The 25,570-nt window shown below is 41.9% G+C and overlaps 1 protein-coding gene across 5 annotated transcripts in view; it reads left to right on the top strand.

The window, feature by feature from the left end:
* Window positions 1-25,570, top strand: part of psmc5 (proteasome 26S subunit, ATPase 5) — a 34,846-nt gene that overhangs the window by 4,695 nt on the left and 4,581 nt on the right. For 2 of the 5 annotated variants that reach the window (XM_078223894.1, XM_078223897.1), the window contains exons 2-8: window positions 7,775-7,855; window positions 9,193-9,264; window positions 10,241-10,310; window positions 13,433-13,530; window positions 17,016-17,072; window positions 18,562-18,792; window positions 24,016-24,142. In XM_078223894.1, the coding sequence (XP_078080020.1) occupies window positions 7,850-7,855; window positions 9,193-9,264; window positions 10,241-10,310; window positions 13,433-13,530; window positions 17,016-17,072; window positions 18,562-18,792; window positions 24,016-24,142 (661 nt within the window). In that variant the 5' untranslated portion in view covers window positions 7,775-7,849. Of the gene's footprint in view, window positions 1-1,707; window positions 1,870-2,871; window positions 2,919-5,595; window positions 5,865-7,774; window positions 7,856-9,192; window positions 9,265-10,240; window positions 10,311-13,432; window positions 13,531-17,015; window positions 17,073-18,561; window positions 18,793-24,015; window positions 24,143-25,570 lie in introns of those variants that run through there. The other 3 variants (XM_078223896.1, XM_078223898.1, XM_078223895.1) reach the window with 3 other exon arrangements.

The following is a 25,570-nucleotide window of genomic DNA, read 5'->3' as shown; positions in this document are numbered from 1 at the left end:
GGTACATCTGAAAACTGATGATATAACTTTGCCTTCTGGACTTGACATCGATGGTATTTTGAGGGGAATGGAGATGAAGCAAATATGAAATTTTAGGAAGCTCTCCAATCCTGGGTAGTCACAGTCTGCCAACAGATACTTGGTCATCCTTAATATCCTGCTCTCTCTCTGTACCAAACTCCAGGCCAAGGAGACCACCGCTTTTTGCTGGCCCAACCCGCTCCTGTACAGAGCTATTCCTGTCCAAGTGTCCTCTGAGTGACAAGGGCCCCAACGCAGCGACTCTCCCCCAAGGCCACACTCTCTGGTCCAATACTAGCTGAAGAGTCATTCTGGGAAGAAGAGTATTAGACAGATGACAGATTCAACACCCCCGAGTTGCAGTTGATTCGGTCATTCCAAAATGACTGACCTCTGTACCGGGGTACCATCTCCCCATCTGTATCAAACTGCTCCATCTTTTGGTTTCAGTTTGTGTTCAAGTTCTTTGGTGTCCAGGTCATTAGATTATGGCTCAGCAGGCAGCTGGCCACGATGTAGCAACAGATATCTCAGTCATCTTGATTCGATTTATTATTGTCACATGTATTAGTATACAGTGAAAAGCATTGTTTCTTGCTCACTGTACAGATAAAGCATACCATTCGTAGAGAAGGAAAGAATGTAGTGTTACAATCATAGAGAGAGTAGAGAAAGATCAACTTCATATAAGGTAGGTCCATTTCAAAAGTCTGGCAGCAGGGAAGAAGTTGTTCTTGAGTCAGTTGGTATGTGACCTCTTTTTCTCAACGGTAGAAGGTGCAAGAGAGTATGTCCAGGGTGCATGGGGTCCTTGATTATTCTGGCTGTTTTTCCGAGGCAGCAGGAAGTATAAACAGTGTGACTGGATGGGAGGCTGGTTTGTGTGGTGGATTGAGCTTTGTTCAGGACCCTTTGTAGTTTCTTGTGGTCTTGGGCAGAGCAGGGGCAAACCAAACTGTCATACAGCCAGAAGGAAGGTCTCCGTGGTGCATCTGTAAAAGTTGGTGAGAGTCGTAGTGGACGTGCCAAATGTCCTTAGTCTCCTGAGGAAGTAGAAACATTGGTGGGCTTTTTTAACTATGGTGTTGACATGGAGGAACGGAGACGGATTATTGGTGATCTGAACACCTGGAAATTTAAAGCTCTCGACCATCTCCACTCCATCCTCGTTGATGTAGACAGGGCCACGTCCTCCACTACACTTCCTGAAGTCGATGACTATCTCTATCACTGACATTGAGGGAGAGATTATTGTCGCACCTGTTCACCAGCTTCTCTATCTCTTTCCTTTACTCTGTCTCACCATTGTCTGAGATCCGACCCCACTGCAGTGATGTCATGAGCAAAGCCATGGTTCACCATTGTGAGTGGAAGGTCCACTTTGAGCAGTTAAGGAGCTAGCTTAATGTTTTATTGGTGACCGTTGGTTTTCTAGAAGGAGTATCATTTCAGATGTTATGGCACTAAATAGGCCACTGCCTAATAAAAGAGACTTCCATCAAGAGTTGAGAGATCAATTATTGCTTACAAATCAAAATCTATTTCCAAATTATTGTTTGATCAGAACATCCTATTTCATTGGTAGATTCCTGGTTCAGCTCTTGCAGGCTAATAGAACCGAGAACAGAAAATGGAAAATATTTGTTCTTCTCTGTCATCTTGTTTTCCGGTTTTATGTTGCAACAGTTTCAAACCTTTGTGATGTGCCAAGGAATCACGTGTTGGCATCCAGTTTCAAGCAAGCTATTGGGAAATTGTGCTAAGTTGGGCCCTTGCAAGTTCCCAAGCCTAAAATAATTTGCCCACTGCTTGAATCTCCTTTGTACAAGTGAGTTTGTTTCTTGCGTGGTAAGTCAGATTTTCTCAATGACGTATGTTATTGTCGCGAGGACCATGAATGGTACAACAAAAGAAAATTGTGGAGAAAGTCACTTATGTTTTCTGTATTTTCTTGGGACCTCTGTGTTGATCCACTGCCACAGGAAAAAAAAGAGGAAAGTGAATTTGATTCCTTCACCCCTCTCTGTTTAAAAGCAGCAGCAACGGTGATTTGACTGGATTATTGCTAGTGTGTTTTCATGCTCCTGACGCTTACAAATAATGGTATTGATGGTCAAATTGCTCCAAGAAATGGCCGCAGTGCTTCCATATTTGTCACCGTGCTGGCTTTGCTTCATTCTAATTAGTATTTCAACAAGATATGCAGGTTAGGTTGATTGGCCGTACTAAATTGCCTCTTAGTGTCAGAGGGACTAGCAGCATAAATAGGTGCGGTTAAGGGGATAGGGTCTGGATGGGATTGTGGTCGGTGCACCCTCGATGGGCCAAATGGCCTCATCCTACACTGTAGAGATTCTATGATTGAGATTGGGGGAGACGATGGTCTGGTGGTATTTTTGCTAGACTATTAATCCAGAAACTCAGCTAATGTTCTGGGCACCGGGATTTGAATCCCGCCACGGCAGATGGTGGAATTTGAATTCAATAAAAAAAAAATCTGGAATTGAGAATCTACAGATGACCATGAAACCATTGTCGATTGTTGGAAAAAGCCATCTGATTCACTAATGCCCTTTAGGGAAGGAAATCTGCTGTCCTTACCTGGCCTACATGTGACTCTTGACCCATAGCAATGTGGTTGACTCTCATCTGCTCTCGGGCAACTAGGGATGGGCAATAAATGCTGGCTAGCCAGCGACGCCCATGTCCCACGAATGGATAAAGAATGAAAGTGGCTATACACAGTGCAATCTATGCATCAGTGGACCGCATTTATGGTGTAATGTTGCTGATCTGCCCATTGTAATGAGTTGTGGGCCAACAATCTGTATATTTGTTGATGGTTTACAGATTTGGTGAATTGTGAGCCCTTATCCAGTCATTGATTTGACATCTTGGTAAGATTATGCTTCTAACTTGATTTTTTAAAAAACTTCATACCAGTTCTCCCCTTCATTTGGGTTTGGCATTAGTCCCATTATTTTTATCGGAGCTGAAGTATTTTCTGCACTATATAAATGTTTGCAGAGCCCCACAGCTATATTATATTTCTCTCATAATTTAAGAAGGCTTATTAGTTTCCCATAGTGCAAAGACTGGAGGGAAACCGGTGACTAAGTTCTAGATGGCAAAGTGGTGGCTCAGTGCATCTACCTTTCCATATGGAAGAAACAGAATATGCAGGGTAATAAAGGCCCTCTCGCCTGTCCCGCTGCTGTTTCCTGGACATCCATTAATCGGGTTCCAATTGACAAAATAGAATCGCAATGTAGCACAGAAGGAGGTCATTCGGAGCATGGAATCTAAGAGTAACCAGTTAATCCTAGTGGATTTTCCTCTTTCAGATATTTATCCATTTACTCCCTTTCGCAGGCTACAATTGAATCCATATCCACCACCCCATCAGGCAGGTGCAGTCCAAATTCTAATCGATTATTGCGTTTTAAAAAAAGTCTAATTTTACCTCTGCCTTGCAGGAGGTATGATATGCCACGTGGAGGAATTCCACCAAATATTGTGATCTAGATTTGGCTGCAGCGAGCAGTGCCTTTGACAGGCCAGACTTCACGCCAGTAACAGCTGATGGTCTTCTTACTCTGCCCACATTTGCGCTTCTTTCACACATGCCCTGATGACTATTGGGGAATGTGGAAAGAAGAAGAAAAAGCATCTACCTGTCAGGTTAATCACTCTTTACTGTATTTATTTGGAGGCCGATAAATGTAAAATGATGGTGGGGTTAGTATTGAGGAACTGACTACTTTCACTTTAGCTTCGGACCAAAAGAAGGCAAAGAGCCTTCATACAAGCTCCATACAACATGAAGACTTGATGATGTGCATTGCTGCCTACGTTTAATATCACAGTAATCATAATGTGTATGTGCCCAGCCTATTATTTTCCTTGAATCCATCCAACAAGGCTACACTGCCGTGGTGGTTAGGTGGTGCCTAACCACCACGGCAGGTTGGTAAAATGATATGATAATATCATTCACAGATGACACAAAAACTGGTGGAGTTGTGGATAGTGAAGAGGATTGTCCGAGCTTACAGCGAGATATAGACCGGTTGGAGACTTGGGTGGAAAAATGGCAGATGGAGTTTAATCCGGACAAGTGTGAGATGATGCATTTTGGAAGCTCCAATGCATGTAGGAATTGTACAGTAAATGGTAGAACCCTTAGGAGTATTGACAGGCAGAGGCATCTGGGCGTACATATCCACCGACCACTGAAAGTGGCAATGCAGGTGGATAAGGTAATCAAGGAAGCATACGGCATGCTTGCCTTCAGTGGTCGGGGCATTGAGTATAAAAATTCGCAGGTCATGCTGCAACTGTACAGAACCTTAGGCCTCATTTAGAATATTGTGTACAATTCTGGTCGCCACACTACCAGAAGGATGTGGATGCTTTGGAGAGAGTACAGAGGAGGTTTACCAGGGTGTTGCCTAGTCTGGAGGATATTAGCTATGAGGAGAGGTTGGATAAACTCGGTTTGTTCCCACTGGAACGACTGAGGTTAAGGGGTGACCTGATAGAGGTTTACAAGATTGAGTGGCATGGACAGAGTGGACAGTCAGATGTTCTTTCCAGGGTAGAAAAGTCAATGGGGGGACATAGGTTTAAGGTGTGTGGGGAAAAGTTTAGAGGAGATGTGCGAGGCAAGTTTTTTTTACAGAGTGGTGAATGTCTGGAACGTGCTGCCCGGGGAGGTGGTGGGAACAGGTGCGATAGTGGCATTTTAAGGGGCAACTAGACGAATACATGAATAGGATGGGAATGGAAGGATACGGACTCAATAAGTTTAGGCAGACATCATGACCGGCAGCCTTGGAGGGCCAAAGGGCCTGCTCCTGTGCTATACTTTTCTTTGTTCTTTGCCTACTTGATGGGCGTTTTCATTCAACAATGTGTCCTTTAGGCTGTCAGTTCTTTCCCCATTCACCCAATGACTGAGGCAGCACTGTACAAACTGCTAACGATTCCCATCTGCTAATGGTGGAACTGCTATCTTAATTGGACTTGAATTTTCTGGGTCTTTGAGATCAGTTGCCTAGATTACATTCTAACATTGGGTGGGATTTTCCATCTCTGCACAGTGCTAGCTGAGGCAGGAGAAACCGGTGTGCAGCTCACAGGCTGCACAGTCTACGTTTCTTGCCAGATAATCCAGCACTCCATGCAGAAAAAATCTGCAGGTGTGGTTCACGCCATCATGCTGGCAGGGTGGGACTGGTGCAAGCCATGAAAGGGCACCCGATCTCCGACGGAAAACACAGGAAGCCCCCCCCCCCCCCCCATATGCACATGGAGAAGTTCCTCCTCTATGCACAAGCGGACCCCCCCCTCTCCCCCACCCGATAAGGGGAACACCCCCCTCCCTCACTGAAGCTTCCTAGAGGGATGCCTCCCCCCCCCCCCCCCCCCCCCCCCCGGTCCCTGTTTTTAAATAGTTTTGAACTTCGCCAACTTGATGTCATACCAACGAGGGGAGAAATTCCTAATTGTGGGGGATGTTACGGTGGGGAAGTTTATGTAAATGTATTGAAATAAGTTTCCTGACCTTCCCAGGTGGCAACCTCATTCCATCACCAGCGGGGACAATCGGGAAACGAGATGTCGCAGGCAACACCCTCGTTCTCCTGAGTCTTGCGATATTTTGCACCCCTGTCGCCGTTTGCGCTCGCAGTGAATGTGGCCATAAAGCCGTGGCAATTGTTTCTATAAAAATAACGACGGTGGGAATTGTTATCCTCTGGAGTTTGTCAGCATTAAAAACTAGTCCCATAGATGTGGAGAGGCAGAATTGAGGAGGTTCCCTTGTGATCAGGGGAGATTTGGTGAGTAACATTAATTTCCAGTAGGGGTCAGTAGTCTGCAGTTTCCTCACTCCTCAATGAGCATAGTTTATTCTATGCCAATCCCTAAACCTTCACATTTTTCAGAGTGAACTAAACTCAGTCCATTACGAACTACTTTTAATTGTTGAGGAACTGACCTGTTTTGCTTTTCTTGAATGTAAAATACAGCAGCAATATCCTGAAATATGTCCCCCATTGTTAAGGAAGCCGCTATGTCTGCAAACCCACCCAATGCTGTACTAAATCGCTTTCTTGAAATTGATAAATATTCAGTGACATTCTTTTGAGATCAAAGAATGTTTGAAGCTTTCCTTTGGAAGGTGTTGGAAGAGTTGAAAGGGAACTTAACGTTTCAAGTGCAATTTAAAGTAATTAACTTGACTTTTTAAAAAAAGTTTTGTTCATGAACCCTGATTTTTGTTACGGGTTTGGAGGAGTTCTGAATGTGGTGAAACTGCACCAATAGGGAGAGACGGTTCAAATGACATTCGGTGTTCATGACTGCATCTCTGCCGTTGAAATCCTCCCACTCTGAATTGTATCTTTGTTGTTATTGTCTAGGCGTTTGCATCATTTTACAATAGCAACTGTACAAAGGTTTCATTCTTCTTTTATCCAGTGATGGTAGTATGCAAAACCTTGGTGCAGTATTCTCCATGCAGGTGCCCTCAATATTGTAATATTTCCTGCCAGAACATCCAAAACCGTTTGGGATAAGTAAAATGCTCAACAAACAAGTTTGGTGGAAATTTGCAAGATGACCCCCCACCCCCATCGCAATCTATTGGGCTGATAACTAACTGTGATCCTCTTTGTAGTAATAAATATCGTAATAGGTGATGAATGCTATTGAACAGCACAGATTGGAGCGTCTGTGTGATTTTTAGCTTTTGCCAATTTTCTTTCCGCCTTTCCTGTAGATGCTCACTTTTACTGGAGTGTATTGTACAATAGAAACCCTCCTATAATGTGTACAACTGACCAGTTTTCATTTGTGAGCATTGGTAGAATGTTTAACTATGGACCATTACAACTAAGCCCAGCCGTGTTATCCAGTGTTGATAGCCGAGCAACATAGCTTGTTGTAATTTGGCCTCTCTTTGTTCATTCCCCTTTAGGTCAGAAGTGTAGAGGCCATTCTATAACTGAAATTACCTGACTCAACAGCTTTGGAATTGAATCTGTGACCGACTAGCCTATAGAAACTGATTATAGCCTAGATGGTGTGATTGTTTACAGAACCATTGTGAGAAATTTTACTTGGGAACAATATTAAATTCTGATTTGAAATGGTATTGGATTACTTAATGCAATACCTGGGGTATTCTGGCTAGTTGCCAATCTGTTTCTTAGTTGAGCATTTACTGACATCAGGTAGTGAGATTAGCATAATTGGTAACTCTGCCATGCTATAGACTGAACTATATATAACTCATATCTTCTATATTCCATGTTCTAAGATGGTGGGTTGCAGGATTACAAATACAGTTTTTATAGATGTTCCTCAGCAGCCTGAACAGAGTTTCAGAAGATGATTGAACTTGTAAAACTTTTAGCTTTAATTTTGACCTTGGATCAAATGACAATTGTTGGCTGTGGGAAATCATTCATATCAAGTTTGAATTTGATTCAAGGCACCTTGATGCTACTATTTAACTTGCTGATAACTGTATCTGTCTTCAGGTGAGATGGACTAGAGGAGAAAAAAAATCCCTATTTGTCCCATGACCCCCACAGTCACATGGGTTTTCCATTTGTATTCTCTCTTTTGCAGATAAACAACATTTGCAAAGAACCCCCATGTAAAATTCTGTTCTACAAATTAAAACTGACTCTGGATTTCAGCTCAAGTGATGATATCTCGTACGTTTTCTTTTTATAATCTGCAGGCATTGACTCATTGGTGACGACACAGTTGCCCAGCAAGGTGTTTTACTGAATATCAAATATTAACTTCCAGCACCATGCGGGTAAGTTTGAGTGTTGAAGTATTTGTTTCCTTGGTTTCATTGCAGTTGCAAATGCTGACTCTTGTGAACAGGGAGGCTTCCTCCTTTCCTTTAAAGTTGAGCTATTTTGACTGTTAGCCTGCATTAATTTATATTTTCAAGATACATTTACCTAGCTCTTCATTCCCGTGAGTTGCTTTACAAAATGCTGGAGTGGAGAGAGTAGCAGAATACATTTTCACCTCAAACATGATGCAGTTGATTATCCAGCCATATTTCCGTTTAGTGATGCTGTTCTAATAACATAGAAAACTGAGCGTGGTGGTAATTTTGGGGAGGGACAATTTTACTCCAGCTCGCTGGGTGGAAAACCCACGGGATTAAGTGCAATGCTGATTTCTTTTTTAATGCCCTGCCCAATATTTCTTACTGACCTCAATGGAGAGTAAAATTGGGTAAAGTGTAAAGCCAACATTGCACCAGGCTTGTTTAAGATTGGCCCTTTTGGACAGAGTGTAAAATCGCCATAACACTTGGTAAGTTAGGTTACAGTTGTCTCCAAGGTGACAATTTGTGGTCCTTACAAATTACTACATAAGATTGTACGTGAAAGCATTAAGTTAGTTCTGCAGTGAATTAAATGTTAGATTGTAGATTTCTAACTATATGTATTGCAATTGATAATGGACAGGAATTTTAAGGTTCTGTTTTTTGTTGGAGGTACTAATGTGTGCATACTAACTCCTGTACATAGTTTGTAAATGTTGTAAGTGTGTGAGTAAAGTGTTGAGCCCTGCTCTTTCCTATCCCGAACTGTTCAGAGTCAGATTAAGCCCCGATTTGAAATGTGGAATAAGATGATTAACAATTAGGGAAGAAAAGAGAAACTAAAGAAGAAGGGCAAGGGCAAACAGGCTAATCTATTGAATTCGAGCATTTGCTGCCTGTAGTGTGTCTGCAAATCTGAAATTCTTTTTTTCTGAATTTAGTTTGTTCTGGATAAATGTTTCCAAAATTCATAAAGCAACCTTGCATGTGTATACTGCCTTATTACAGCTGCAGGAAGTCCCAAATGCTTTAGAATCAGTGGTCTACCTTTTGAATTACAGTCGTTAAATGTTTTGTGCTTTTTTGATGGTCTGTTCCACTTTGTTCCTGGTGGTTAGGTACTGTTTTGTCCACCCTACTTTTGAGATATTTTGACAAAGTGCAAGTATTGGCCTGTGGGGTTGCTTTTGTTTCAATTTTGTTTAAGTCGCAAGCATGTACTTTCTCTTATTTCTGATGCACTGATGGGTTAATTGGTCTCTCTTTGTGGTCACTGCAACTTTGACTAATTTTGTATGTTTTGATTTCAGATGGACATGGAAGAGGGGAAGGGGGGGACCGGCCTCCGCCAGTATTATCTGTCAAAAATTGAAGAACTCCAGGTAATATGCCATGGCAGAACTGAACTTCTGGGAAACAGCGCTAAAACATTGGAAAAGCCAGAAACAATGAAAGTAGTTAATTTGGATCTGCTGTAACTAACTTTTTGTTTGAAATATTGGAAGTTTAAGTTTATTTATTAGTGTCACAAGTTTACATTAACACTGCAATGACGTTACTGTGCAAATCCCCTATTAGTCACACTCTGGCACCTGTTTAGGTACACTGAGGGAGAATTTAGCATGGCCAGTGCACCTAACCAGCGCGTCTTTTGGACTGTGGGAGGAAACCCGGGGAGAACGTGCAAAGTCCACACAGATGGTGACCTAAGCCGGGAATCGAACCCAGATCCCTGGCATTGTGAGGCAGCAGTGCTAACCGCTGTGCCACTGTGGAAGTGCTGATTTCACAATAGTCTGGCCCATTAATTTCAACCCCTCCCTGATGCTGACCTCTATAATTTATAAAATGGATGTTCCTAACTCCGGAGACTGGGGATGAGGAGGGATAGTGACAAGTCTGGGGAAAAATATCTTGCATCAGTTAGTAAAATAAATGTATATTTACCTGTACAATCATGCAATTTGTATCATGGCAGTCCAATATCAGTTACCAGCAAGATTATGAAACCACTTTCTAAAATTGACCAGCTAACTCACTATTAGTATTTATGATGCCATTTAACTTTCAACACTGCTGGCTGTTTGTTTTAATTGTGGGGAGTTTTGGTGAAACCTTGATTGAAAAGCCAGAGTGCGTTAGGAATTATTTGTATAACAATAAGCCCGTCTAGGTTAACCATGTTCTTTTATTAGCAGCTTAATTAAACTTTCAACTTCACAAACAACCAAGTACTCCCTCTGTGTTCTCATCTGAATTTGTTTGTTAGCATCTAGTCTTTGTGAATTGGTACCATTCCAAATGCGTAATACTGTGCTTGAATGTCACCAGTTCTAATATCTTCTTTCTTTCTCCAAGCTTATTGTCAATGATAAGAGTCAGAATCTCCGACGTCTACAGGCTCAAAGGAATGAACTCAATGCCAAAGGTAATTAAAAATACTGCAGGACAGCATTCTGTACGGTTTTGCTGTATATCTTTTTTGAGATGGGGTTGTGCCTTGATGTGTAAACTACTGAATATTTGTCAGTGCTGCAAAGGGATTAAAAATGAATGTCCAGCAAATGCTAAAGATCTTTCCATTATTTACCATTAACTGTGACTCTGGTAGCCATTGTAACAGATTATCGATCACACCAAGGATACCCTAGTGTTGGTAAATGGGGTGACATGGTAGCACAGTGGTTAGAACTGCTGTCTCATAGCGCCAGGGATTTGGGTTCAATCCTGGACTAGAGTGGAGTTTGCACGTTCTCCCTGTGTCGGCATGGGTTTCTTCCGAGTGCTCTGGCTTCTTCCCACAGTCCAAATGTATGCGGGTTAGGTGGATTGGCCATGCTAAATTGCCCCTTTAGTGTCGGGGAGGTTAGCAGGGTAAATACGTGGGGTTACAGGGATAGGGCCTGGGTGGGATTGTTGTCTGCGCAGGCTTGATGGGCCGAATGGCCTCTTGCACTGTACAAATTCTATGAAAAGGTGAATGCAGACGTAATCCATATGGCATCACTCTTCTGTTGGCCTCTGTCCAATGAAGTTTGATGCCCTACCCCATCCACTCACCAGTTCCTTCTACACTGTACATCAGTGGTGGACAGCCCGTGGCCCAAGGGCCACATGCGACTCATCAGGGTTCTGAGTGTGGCCCCATGAGTTGATCGTTGTCCACACACAGGATTGCCGGATTCCGCTGACTTCCGTCTGCATAGTTCTTTTCCGACTATTATGATGAAAGTGATACACGCACAAAGCAAGGATACATGAAGTGAGATGCATGCTGATTGCACCCAACATTGACTGGGAGTCCCCAGGCTCCGCAAATTCTGAGTAATGAGAGTTCTTGAGAGACCGTCTTGGTTACGACACCAGATGGAAACCTCAGTGCTGAATTGCAAAGCATCTGCACATTCTAGTCTAAGAAAGCTGTGGAGGACAACTCCTGCCAGAAGCTGCATTGAGTATGGTATAAGTAAGGTAAGCTGAAATATTTATTTTGTTTGAAACCGTTTGAAGTTGTTGACAGTTCTATTAATATTTAAATTGTTAAGCATTTTCTATAACTTGTTCTGAAATATTCATATGTTAAATGTATTTGATCTTATTCATAGCGTCATGGTTAGCAAGTGAGCCTGATTTTAATTTGCAGCCCACTGACATGAAGGAGGGCCACTCGCTAGCCTAGGTTGCCCAAACTGATGTACGTAGTCCTGTTGCACCAAAGGAATGCACTTGGGGATAGGAATTTAGTTTAGTTTATTTATTAGTGTCACAAGTAGGCTTACATTAACACTGCAATGAGGTTTCTGTGAAAATTCCCTCGTTGCCACACTGCGGCACCTGTTCGGGTACACTCACGGAGAATTTAGCATGGCCAATGCACCTAACCAGCACGTCTTTTTGAACTGTGGGGGGAAACTGGAGCACCCGGAGGAAACCCACGCAGAAACGGGGAGAATGTGCAGACTCCGCACAGACAGTGACCCAAGCTGGGAATTGAACCCGGGTCCCTGGCGCTGTGAGGCAGCAGTGCTAACCATAGTGTCCCTATGCGAATTTAGGTACAAAGAAGCACAAAGAACAATACAGCACAGGGACAGGCCCTTTGGCCCATGAAGCTTGTGCCAATATGTGGTTTCTATCCCTCTGTTCGCCTCTTGTTCATGTGTCTTATCAAGATAGACCTTGAAAGTTGCTAACAGGCCTGCTTCCACCACCTCCACTGGCAGTGCCTTCCAGGCACCCACCACCCTCTGTGTGAAAAACTTTCCCCGCACGTCTCCCCTAAACTTACCACCTCTCATCTTAAACCTGTGCCCTCTTGTCGCCGACCCTTCCACCCTGAGAGAAAGCCTGACTATCCACCCTATCTATGCCTCTAGTAATTTTGTAGACTTCTATCAGCCCCTCAGCCTCTGTCTGTCTTTCTGGTGAAAGCAGTCCGAGTTTATCCAGTCTCTCATACCTAAAACCCCTCCGACCAGGCAACATCCTGGTAAACCTTTGCACCCTCTCCAAAGCATCTACGTCCTTCTGGCAATGTGGGGACCAAAACTCTATGCAATATTCAAAAAGCGGCCCAACTAAAGTTTTATGAAGCTGTAACATAATTTGCCAACTTTTATACTCCATGCCTTGGCCGATGAAGGAAGTATGCTGTATGCCTTCTTGACCACCTTACCCACCTGTATTGTCACTTTCTGTGGGCCTGTACATCCAGATCCCTCCGTGTGTCAATGCTCCTAAGGGCTCTGTCATTTAATGTATAATTTGCACCTGAATTTGATCTTCCAAAATGCATCACCTCGCATTTGCCATTTCTCTGCCCAAGTCTGCAAACTATCTATATCCTGCTGTATCCTTTGACAATCCTTATCGGTATCTGCAACTCTGCCAATACAACTGGTTAACTTTAGTATTTGTCTTGGACTTAATTTCAGCTCAATAATTTCTATTTTAGCTGGAATATACTAATTCTATTGAGAATAATCAACAAGGTCAATAGTGGAGTCTGTTATCTGTTCTATAATTATTCAGCAAAGCTTTAATAGAAATTTAGCCAACGATTAAACTCGATTCATTTGAAACATAGAAAATAGGTGCAGGAGCAGGCCATTCCGCCCTTCGAGCCTGCTCCACCATTCAGTGGCCATTATAGAAAACAGTTTCGGAAATAGAATATTCACCAGAAGTCCTGCAGAATTTCATGGCTAATCATGCACTTTCAGTATCCCACTCCCACTTTCTTACTATACCCCTTGATCCATTTAACAGCAAGGGCCACATCCAACTCCATCTTGAACATACCTAATGAACTAGCCCCAACAACTTCCTGTGGTAGAACAAGAAACGTAGAAAATAGGAAATTTGGAACTATTTTCTCAGTCGCTCAGATGGTGAGAAATTATGAGAGCTAACTGTAACTTCATGCTGAGATTTATTTTGTGTTTTTAATTCTATGAAAAGTATTTTTTGATTGGTATCAATCTAAGACACAACCTTGTATCATACTGAAACTTAAACTCGCATGAATGTAATTGTTAATGTTTCTTACAGTGCGCATGCTGCGGGAAGAACTACAGCTATTACAAGAACAGGGGTCTTATGTAGGAGAGGTGGTCAGAGCGATGGATAAGAAGAAGGTGCTTGTCAAGGTAATTTTGCAGTGTCTTATGCTGGTGAAGGATGCACACCTGTGGAGTACTGAATACAGAACTTGGTCTGAGCTGCAAAGATCTGATGACTTCAGTGCTGCAAAGGTTTATTTTTTCACTTGCGGAATAAATTCTGTAGTACTTCTGGTGAATATTCTATTTCCGAAACTGTTTTCTATAATTACATTTGATACAAAGGCCTGGTGATTAACTTGAAAACTCCCAGTACTTGTTAGTTTAGCATGTGATGTTTCTAATGTTCAAAATAAAGGTTTAAATTAAAATTCAAAAATAAATATGTCACAACGTTGCTAAATTAATGCATTGCATTGTCTTTTGACACTCTTGATGCTCCCATTAAAGTTATTATTTCAAGGCCTCAACTGCTCCTAAAAGCATGGACGTGGACTTAATATGTTTGTCCTGAGCTATGACTCTGAGTTTAGTTTAGATTGTACAATTTGAACACATACAGTCTCCCCCAGAAGCAATCCTGTTCAGTCTGCTCTGCTAATGGAATATTCTTTTCAGTTCCTATCGCTTGCTGCCTAACTTGCTTTGGAAAAAGCAAAAGGCACTAATGTCACCGTTTTATTTGGATAACATTTATACATGTATTTTAAAAACACCATGCTGTGTTTCAATGAGAATGAAATAGCAGTACATTGAAACTCACCTATTGTAGCTTTTGTGTTTGTTTGAACTGCAAAAGATGTATCGAACGGAGGAGAGAGGTGAGGATCTGAGAGAAAGTGGATCCATTTTGAATATTCAGTTCCTGTCTAAATCTGTATCGGTTAATTTCAGATTTAGTGTTACTTTAGTGTGGCGGCACATTGGTCAGCACTGCTGCCTCACAGCATCAGGGACCTGGATTTGATTCCTGGCTTGGGTCTCTGTCGGTGCAGAGTTTGCACGTTCTCCCCGTGTCTGTGTTGGTTTCGTCCAGGTGCTCCGGTTTCCTCCCGCAGTCCGAAAGACGTGCTGGTTAGGTGCACTGGCCATGCAAAATTCTCCCTCTGTGTACCTGAACATGTGCCGCAAATTTCCGCAGTAACTTCATTGCAATGTTAATGTAAGCACTTATGGCACTAATAAATAAAGAAGAACAAAGAAAATTACAGCACAGGAAAGGGCCCTTCGACCTTCCAAGCCTGCACTGACCATGCTGCCCGACTGAACCAAAACCCCCTACTCTTCTGGGGCCCATATCCATCTATTCCCATCCTATTCATGTATTTGTCAAGACGCCCCTTAAAAGTCACTATCACATCTACTTCCAATACCTCCCCTGGCAGCGAGTTCCAGGCACCCACCATCACCTGTGTAAAAAAAAAAACTTGCCTTGCACATCTCCTTTACACTTTGCCCCTCACACCTTAAACCTATGCCCCCTAGTAATTGACTCTTCCACCCTGGGAAAAAGCTTCTGATTATCCACTCTGTCCATGCCCCTCATAATCTTGTAGACTTCTGTCAGGTCACCTCTTTAAACTTGCCCTCGGACCCCAGAATTAAAACCTGTGTAATACCAGGGGGTTCTTGCGTGAATCTGTATGATGCAATAGTAGCCAATGATAACTGCCCAAAATGGCTTGTATTTTCTATAACAAAGGCTTTGAACTATATGAATGGATTTTGTTGATCAGCTTTCTTATCAAATTTATCATATCCATTCATTACCGCGCCCTATCCTTGCTTACCACACCGACTACTTTTTCTATCGCAGTGTCTGATGGAAGTGAGTCTCCATGTGATTATTCTTATGGATCAGCTTCCTGTATTCTGTATTTTCCAATACACATTGTGGTGGGGCTTGAGTGTGCTGGTTAGTGGAACATAATGTCCTTGGCACTGATGCAGCAGATGAGATTCCACACTTAACCGATCCTTCAGGCAGTTGGGATTAAGGTTGTGGATTACAGGGCTGGTTTTTAATCAAATATTTAAGCTTCCAAATAACAGGAATAGCATAGGAATTCATTGTGGGATTTTTTTCTGTGCTAATTTATAATCTTGCTTGCTCACCCTGCCTCAACTGATGCAAAATGTATAACCTTCCAGCCCCTCTCGAACGTGTTTTTAGCTGCTGCTTGCAGTATGTAGCTGCTGCTTGCAGTATGTGGGGCATGTAATTGAGTAGGAATTATTAAAGATTGATTTCAGTATTAATAATTGATGGGTGTTTTAAATAGTATGCCAGTTCTAAGTGGCACAGCTTGTTGGAGCTGTAATGTGCTGCTTCATGGAGTGCAAACATACTGGTTGCACTTGAGAGGCCCTGCTTCCCCTCGGTCCACCCCATTTTCATTTATTGACCTCCTTGGCCAGGTACTATAATCCCGTAGAGTGGTTTATTTATTCCATCCCACTGTCCATTAATCACTTGAACATTAAAATGTCTAGAAGCATGGCGAAACAGGCCATTAAGGATAGAGTGAAGGGTAGTGATCCAAATCTTGGTTAAAGAGGTAAGTTTTCTGGAGTCTTTCGAAGTGGAGAAGTGTAGGAAAGGTAGGAAAATATCCAGAACATAACTGTAAGAGACAGATTGCGCCGACTGAAAAAGAATGGTGTGCAAAGACTAAGATTTAGAAGAGAAGGAGGAGTTTATTGGCATGAAGGGCTAGAAGAGTTTGTAGAAATAGGAGAGGCAGAGTATGCAAGGGATTGTAGTCCAGCTGCACAGGGGAATGGAGAGTATGTAGACATTGACCAGGACAAGGGTGAAGGAAAGTGGAACACTCAAAAGGATGCAGGTGACATGGTTTTGGACATAAAAGCAAAATGCTGGTGAGACTGGAAGCTTAAAATGAAAACAGAAAATGCTGAAAAAACTCAACACGTCTGGCAGCATCTGTGAAAAGGTTAAAGTTTATTATTGTCACAAGTAGGCTTACATTAACACTGCAATGAAGTTATTGTGAAAACCCCTCAGTTGCCACACTCTGGCGCCTGTCCGGGTACACTGAGGGAGAATTTAGCATGACCTAACCAGCGCATCTTTCGGACTGTGGGAGGAAACTGGAACATCCAGAGGAAATCCGCACAGATAGTGATCCAAGCCGGGAATCGAACCCGGATCCCTGGTGCTGTGAGGCAGCAGTGCTAACCACTCTGCCACTGAAGAGAGAAACAGAGTTAAGGTTTTGAGTCTGTGTGACTTTTCTTGAAAAAACGTCATGCAGACTTAAAACATTAAGCTCTGTTTCCCCACAGATGCTGCCCCTGGACCACTCGTGTGAAGGGGATTTGCGTCTGGACCATCCTCAGGGTGAAGGAGATTTATCTCTACCTTGAGTAGTTTGTGATGGGATTGATAAATTCTTGTGAGCTTGGACAAGCTCATGAAAATATTCAAGAGTTTATGTGCATTAAAATTAGTTATTGATATTTTTCTTATTTGCATTAAAATGAAAGGGTTGTTAGCTATTTTTCTTTATAAAAATATACAGATCTTAATCTTGTATGTGTTTCTTTTGTAGGTTCATCCAGAGGGAAAATTTGTTGTGGATGTTGACAAGAACATTGACATTAATGATGTGAGTATGGTATTGCAACTGCTGGACTTGAGTGTACAGCCAGCCGGCTGTATCCAACAATTGTGTCAAATTAAGTCTTTGAAAATTGATTTAAAATATTAATTTTTTATTGACAATGGAAGTTAACAAGTCCCTTCTCAAGATGTGAGTGCTGTGTGTTTAAAAACGGGCTATTTTTAATTCTCTCAAAGTTATTTTTAAAAATGCTTTAGGTACCCCACTGTCTACATTGTAGGGGAGTCAAAGTCCAGAGGCTGTGGATTATGAGGCTAGTCCAGCATTATTGCCAATCCCTAATTGCCCTTGAGAAGGTGATGTTGAGTTGCCTCTTGAACTGCTGCAGCCCATGTGATGTAGGAACACCCACAGTGCTGTTAGAAATCATATGTTTTAAATTAGTATGTTTTAACTGAGGCTTAGAATCCAATTGCCATCAAGTAGAATATCAACAAAAATGGTGAACAACATATTATTCAACTGAATAAATATCTGTTCTAAGAACTCAATTCAAGCTGAGTTTGCCATACCACGGCTGTATTATATTCCTGAGTGCTTCCACATATTCCTCATATACAAATTGTGCAAAAATACCAATATGTAAGCCAGTGTGTTTTTTTTAAAACAAATAGATCAATTTCCAAACTTCTGCTTTAGCCTCAAGAGCTTTCCATTGAACAGAGTACTGTGAGCAGTTTTCTTAAAGTTTAAAGTTTATTTATTAGTATCACAAGTAGGCTTACATTAACACTGCAATAAAGTTACTGTGAAAATTCCCTAGTCGTGGTGCCTGTTCGGGTACACTGAGGGAGAATTTAGCATGGCCAATGCTCTTAACCAGCACGTCGTTTGGACTGTGGGAGGAAACCGGAGCACCCGGAGGAAACCCACGCAGACACGGGGATAACATGCAGATTCCACATGGACACTGACCCAAGCCGGGAGTCGAACCCAGAGTGTGGCAACTAGGGAATTTTCACAATAACCTCATTGCAGTTACTCTCCCACAGTTCAAAGATGTGCAGGTTAGGTTGATTGGCCATGCTAAATTGCCCCTCAGTGTGGAGGGGGACCAGCAGGGTATTGTTGTCGATGCAGGCTCGATGGAACAAGTGGCCACCTTCTGCACTGTTGGATTCTATGACAGTTAAGGATGAGCAATAAATCCTGGCCCTGCTGGTGATGCCCACGTTCCATGAACCAATATATAAAAAAAGCCTTAGCTGCTCTTGTCAAATGTCTGCATTATTTTCTTTAGTGATAGAGTATGTATGAGGGAGGTTCCAGTTTGAGGCTAACTGTCATGTAATTAGTTTTCTGTAACTATTTAATGTAAGTAGATTGATTGCTAATTGATATTTCTCATTAGATTTTTTTCATCTCCTAATCTTGAAAACTTGCTGGTTGTTTATATTGTTTGACTTCTTTACAGAGATCCGCTGTATTTAGCGTTAACTATTGCTTATAACCTGGGTGTTTCATATGTTTAAAGGTGACTCCTAATTGCCGTGTAGCTTTGAGAAACGATAGCTACACGCTACACAAAATCTTGCCCAACAAAGTGGACCCTTTGGTGTCTCTCATGATGGTCGAGAAGGTGCCGGACTCTACCTATGAAATGATTGGTGGCTTGGACAAGCAGATCAAAGAGATTAAGGAGGTTATTGAACTGCCTGTGAAGCATCCTGAACTATTTGAAGCTCTTGGCATTGCGCAACCAAAGGCAAGTGAGCCTTACTCTTTTTGCCGCCTCCTCTTGTTTCATGTTCCCAATTGAAAATTAACCTTCAATCTGCTGATCCTTCTTTAATGTGTTTAAGACTTAATACAGAACTTTTCTTGAAAACGAAGGAACTGCTTATCCTTAAGATTTATGTTGGACCGAATCTAACTCCAGGCCAAAATTTGTTTTTTAATATGCTAAGGCTTTGTCATTTTACCACCTTAGTGGCTAAAGATTAACCTGCAGTCAAGATAAAATGCTAAATATTTAGGAGCGGTACGATGGCACAGTGGTTAACGCTGCTGCTTCGCAGCGCCAGGGACCCAGGTTTAATTCCGGCCTCGGGTGACTGTGTCTTTGGAGTTTGCATGTTCTTCCTGTGTCTGCGTGGGTTTTTGTAGAATCATAGAATCCCTACAGTGCAGAAGGAGGTCATTTGGCCCATCGAGCCTGCACCGACCACAATATCACCCAGGCCTTATTCTGTAACCCCACGTATTTACCTTGCTAATCCCCTGACACTAAAGGGCAATTTAGCATGGCCAATCAACCTAACCCGCACATCTTTGGAGTGTGGGAGGAAACCGGAGGACCCGGAGGAAATATTTGAAACATGCTAACCACTGTGCCATCATGCTGCCCCAGGGGGACACACTCTTTCTCTGGGTGCTCCAGTTTCCTCCGGCACTCCAAAGATGTGCAGGTTAAGTTGATTGGCCATGCTAAATTGCCCCTTAGTGTCAGGCGGATTAGCGGAGTCAATACGTGGGGTTATGGGGATAGGCCTGGGTGGGAGTTTTATCGCTTCAAGCTCGATGGGTCAAATGGCTTCCTTCTGCACTGTAGGGATTCAATGATTCTCTGATTCTAACAGTGTATTAGCTTGCTAATGCCTTAGCAATTTATTCTTATAGGTGCCAAATCAGTATCTATAATTGTGCCCTAATTTTCACAAGTACAAACCTATTCGATTTAGACGTCACTTCAATGGAACCAGTCATTGAGTTGCTTCCACTCTTCAGCACATGCTTTAGTTTAAAGCGTCTTGGTGGGCTTCAAGAAAAGAAGCCAAATCAAAGCGGTCTCATTGCAGAGTACATTGCAATGAAAGGCATTGATAGAGTCAATCCAGAATATCATTTCAAATTAAGATATGGAAAGGTTTAAATTAGTGAGAAATAGTTTCACAATTAAGAACTATCATTTTACTCAGAATGGTAAATATTTGAAACATTCGGCTAAATTGGGTAGAAAATGGAAATGTTTAAATGGATATGAGCTAAAATAGTAGCTGGGTGATCCTTGCTGGACTAAGACCTTGACTTTTCTTGCGTTCCTTGTAGATTTCTCCCTTGTTTACATACCTGTTTACCCATTCCCAAATGAGCACCTGTAAATTGTTAAAATAAACCTATTCCATTAAATGTGGGCAGCATGGTGGCACGGTGGTTACCACCGCTGCTTCACAGCGCCAGGGACTTGAGTTCGATTCCGGCCTCAGCTGTCTGTGTGGCGTTTGCACGTTCTCCCCGTGTCTGCATGGGTTTTGGCCGGGTGCTCCGGTTTCCTCCTACAGCCCAAAGATAATGTGGATTAGATGGATTGGCCATGCTAAATTGCCCCTTATTTTGTGCAAGTGTGTGGCTACGATTGGTGTGTCCATCAAGCTGTGAGCCCTTCGTGACAGACTAGCGACCTGTTCTGGGAATAATTAGCTACAGAAACGGATGAAAGCCTGATCTGTGCACCATTAGGTGCACGAAGGTTGAGAGAGAGAGAGAGATTCTGTTAAATGCATTTGGTGTGTTAAAATGGGACCACTTTTAACGTTTCGTTTTTAAAAATTGAATATAAATACATCATCTTATTAAACATTTGGTATTCAGTTGTAGTGAACCTCTGTGCTCTATGTTGCTGTTGCAAAGTCTTCCAATTCCATTTATGTAATAGATTTACAATTGATAAGCTAGTGGCTAAATGTTTCCTCCTTTATTTTCCTTTCTACCCTGCTAGCATTGCTGTGTTGATGCTTGGATTTGCTTCTCCGAGCGAAAGTTAAGGCTCAAATGTCTGGTGCAGATGGGGTTTGCTCCTGGGTTCTGTCTTTGTAGAGAGCCAGTGTGTGACATGAGCAGCTGCCAGCTGTAATCCTGCTTGTTTGTAACATACTCTTCAAAGAGCGTATTGAGCAGAAATGTGCGTTTCAGCCAGGCAGCAGGGAATTTAAATGCTACACGGTGAAGTATTGCTCCCACATGCAATTGTAAAAACATTGCCAAAAATTGTACTAGTTCAGAGGATACTTCCAGCTGTAGACTCCTGGTGTCCAGCTATAAGGGAGCTTAAATTCGGTAGTTCTATTCTTATAATGTTTGATTATTTTAGGTCAATTTTGAAAATGTCTTAACAAATTGCACTGCTCCAGTACAGTACGAGTCAGGCTGACTAGAATTCTATTGAAAATGCAATAAGCTATCCATACTGTGGGCTGGGGGAGATTGCATGATTTAATTTCTGATGCTATTTTTAAAATCTGGTATCCAATTAAGTTTAAAAACTCTTTTGTTGTGACTGGTAATTCTAGATTTCCAGCACTCTGCAGCGATGTTTGTTTACTGCCTTTTGAGTGAAGAGTGTTATTATCTGTTCCTCTTTCAATGAGCAGTAATCCCTTCCAGAAGGAGAATCTATGGCGCTGAAAAAAAATTGCAGTACAGGCGTATAGAAATGAGCATCTTCCTCGTTTCATACTTAAAGTCTTTCAGAAGTGATTTCTGTCAGAAAAGTTTCTCTCTCTAAAACACTTTGATAAATTATAAATTGACAGGTTTGCCAGCTTTCTGGTTTAAAAATCAGTAGTACATGAAAGGTTTGCATTAGCTATGAGGAGAGGTTGGAGAAACTTGGTTTGTTGTCACTGGAACGACGGAGGTTGAGGGGTGACCTGATAGAAGTCTACAAGATTGAGGGGCATGGACAGAGTGGATAGTCAGAAACTTTTTCCCAGGGTGGGAGAGTCAATTACTAGGGGGCATAGGTTTAAGGTGCGAGGGGCAAGGTTTAAAGGTGATGTATGAGGCAAGTTTTCTTTTACCCAGAGGGTGGTGGGTGCCTGGAACTCGTTGCCGGGAAGGTAGTGGAAGCAGATACAATAGTGACTTCTAAGGGGCGTCTTGACAAATACATGAATCGTATGGAAATAGAGAAATATGGTCCCCAGAAAGTTTTAGTTCAGTCGGGCAGCATGGTATTTGCAGGCTTGGAGGGCCAAAGGGCCTGTTCCTGTGCTGTAATTTTCTTTGTTCTTTGTTAATGGCTCTAAATCTATTGATAAATTGGTAACATTTATTGATGGATCAGTAAAAATTAAATACCCTTTCACTTCCTCTGAGGTACACGGTTTGAGTTGTGCATTTGTCTTGAAGCTCTGTCCTTCTGTCAATTTTCATATCTGTCCCTCCTAGATTATAGAATTTCAATTTTAAAAATGTTATTTGCTTTTCCTGATTTCTAATCTATAATTGGTTACTCGATTATAGGAAGTAGTTTGGATTGTTAAAAAAACAGCTGGCGTGAAAGGTGCTGGCTGGCAACTGATCTGTGTAACATCCAAGTACTCAGTGTACCAGCCCACTGTGTACCTGATAATGGAAATGTTCAGTTCTTGCAGTACAGTCATGTTTAGCTTTTCACCTGTTTTTTTTCCCAAAAACTTGGAAAATAAATCTGAGCTTCACTGGAAATGAATCTCTCAAGATCGAGCCTGTTGAAAACCTTACATTCTAACAAGCTATCCTTTGGCTCTACTGTCGTCAACCTTCTCTTAATTTCCACGCATTACAATGTGTCACGTTTATTAGAGCTGAATAAATTGCTTTGAATGGGGACAGGGAGCCAAAAGCTACTTGTGTTTGAAAGTTGTCTCCAGAGGCAGCACTCCTCTGCTAAATGTGCTACAAAATAGGCTATTGCCAAGCCAGAAATTGTGTCTTCAAGGCTAAATTACAGGCTTTTTTCTGGTATGCTACAGTAAAGGAAGTCTTGAAACGCTTGTGTTTTGCACATTTCTTCTGTTGAAATATAAGTGATTTGGCTTCTTGGTTTGTTGCTATGTGTTTTACTGGAACATCGCAATGCACAATCATGTCCTGTCCAATAAGATTCATTTATAGGGCTTTAACAACATGCCGTTATTAAGAGAATGGATTGTTTATTTCAACTTTGTGGTAGATTTATCCTGAATCTCCCAGAATTTTGCACAACTTTGGGTCCAATTTCTCTGGCAAGAGAATGCATATTCTGTGACCGACTGATTCTGTGGAAGGCCAAAAACATCAAGTGGTTTCTGCTTTTTGAGTCAATAAGGAGCAACAATTCATTTAAAAATAATCTTGCTATGGGGAAGTCGCTTGTCCCTCGATGTTGAGGAGGAGGTTGGGAGCCTAGAAGAGTTAGGGAGTTTTGGTGTAGAGGATCCTTGTCTCATCACTTAATGCACTGTGTATTGATGTTCTACAGTTTATTGCTGGAGCTCCTTAATCTTGATAGTTGGCAGTAAGTTGCGCTTGTAAGCCATTCTCAAGCAATAAATCACTCTAAACACCTTGAGATATTTTATTATATTAAAGGCACTGTATGAATACAAGTTGTTACTTCTTGTCAGAAAGGATCGACATTTTAGGAAATTTTAAATTGACAAGTTTGCCAGTTTTCTGGTTGAAAAAATCAGTAATAATTGCGGTAAATTTATTGTAAATTAATTGAACACCAGGAAAAAAGAATATCCTTTAATCTTTCACTTTATGTGCATGAATGGTGCTGGTTAATATTTAGGCTTTTAGTACTTTCAAAGTGCTGGCAAACTATTCTATTTTCCACACAGTGCTTCAGGTGAATGGTAATGGTGGCCATGGCAATAAACTTGTAGTTTGTGCTGCATTGAGTAGATGATGTTGGTATAGGATTACTTTTGGTTAGTCATGTGCTTTTCAAAAAAAAGGTGTAATTTAGTTCCTCGGTTACAAAAGGCTCTAGAAATTTATGTTGTGAAAATGTTGTTGTCACACCTTTTCAGACAGGGCTAAATCCTCTGTGTATCTGATGAAACATTGTAGATTCTCTGGCTTTAATCACAATTGCAGTTGGCAGAGAATCTGTTATAAAGATTAGAGTTTTCCTGGTAGACATTAATTAGATCTCATCTGTATATTTGATACATTTTAGGGTGTGCTGCTGTATGGACCTCCAGGCACTGGGAAGACACTGCTAGCAAGAGCTGTGGCCCACCACACCGACTGCACCTTCATCCGTGTATCTGGCTCTGAACTTGTACAGAAATTCATTGGCGAGGGTATGTGTTTGAGAGCTCTAATGCTTAATGTTTCTTCTGAAGGATGGCATCTCTGACAACGTAAGCACTTCCTCAGACGATGCCGGCCTCGATTTAAATGCACAAGTCATGGAGTTGGAATAAACCCAGACCCTTCTGACTCGTGTGTTTTGAAGAAGCTGGGTTGGGCAAAGACTATTTGTCTTGTGTACATTATATAAGTAACAGAATGTATTCACTATTTATGTTTATTCTTCTCTTCCCAGCCCTTTCAATCCTTCAGCCGGTTATCTTTTTTTTATATAGAGTTGAATATTTGTGCCTGTGTTTTGTTCCAATCGTATTGGCAGTCCTCTGGATTCTCAGTCAATTGCCTGTTGTTCATACAAGTCTTGACAGTGCCTGACCCTGTCTTCATAGTCAACATTCACACAAGCATTTTCCAGCAGGAGCATTGAGTAGGAATCCAGGCTAACCTGTTCCAAACCACCACACTAAATTTAGGCCAGATCATCGGGGCTTTTGTATCCTCTGAAAGCCTGGCTGGGATCAGTTCACTCACCATAGATCTGGGATAATAGCTGATCCTTATGATTGCATTTGGGGGTGAGTTGTAAGCTGTAACATTTTTCGGTTCCTTTTCATGTCTGCTTAAGTAAGGATCCATGCTGAGAATATCAGCAGCAGCCGTTCACTATGTCCAGGTGTTTGTTTTTCACGTGTCTGGCCAGGTATTGGGTCACGTTAGGTTACTCAACAAAGAGGGGGATGTCAAAGCCAAGCCTGATTTCTTCACCTGATGTTGAAACACTAACACTTTGTGGATTTTTGCTGGACATTGATCATGAGTAAGAATCCCTGGACTTTTATCCCCCTCCTTTCCTGAGCAGGGGAGGCATTGAAACCATTGTAGTGTATCACTGCTTTGGCTGGGATCTTCTAATCCAATGGTTTTGTGTGGGTGACACCTTGCAAATATCAGCTCACTCTGGAGGAGTCCTCCAATATTGGAGCACCTCCGGGGACCAATATGCCAGCTACCCAAAGGAGCCAGTTCTGTCATTGCAGAAAATATACTGGTATTCAGTAACAGAAAGAACATGCTGATAAACAGATATTGGAAATAAAGGAATATGATCTTGGACTTTGGGGTTTTGGAACTGTTGGACAGGCATTTATTTGAGCTATTTCTGTTAAAGTTTGATGCTGTGCTGGTCTGACATCCCCAGTGTCACTACATTGTTGCAGTTACCTCTCAACCATTTGGAAAGTTAGTCTTCAATCTGAGCAAAAAGATCAGTTGGCAGACGTCTGAGCTCTAAAATAAGATCATGACTTTGAAGCTTATTTTAGTTTAGAACAGATGTGGATTGGGCAGGGTGGCTCGATTCATTCTCCTCTTTCCCAAATCGTGGAAACTGGGCAGGATAATGTTTGTATTTAACAGAC

This window comes from Mustelus asterias, chromosome 11 (genome assembly GCF_964213995.1).
Source record: "Mustelus asterias chromosome 11, sMusAst1.hap1.1, whole genome shotgun sequence".
Taxonomy (NCBI): domain Eukaryota; kingdom Metazoa; phylum Chordata; class Chondrichthyes; order Carcharhiniformes; family Triakidae; genus Mustelus; species Mustelus asterias.
This window is presented reverse-complemented; position numbering and strand designations above follow the sequence as displayed.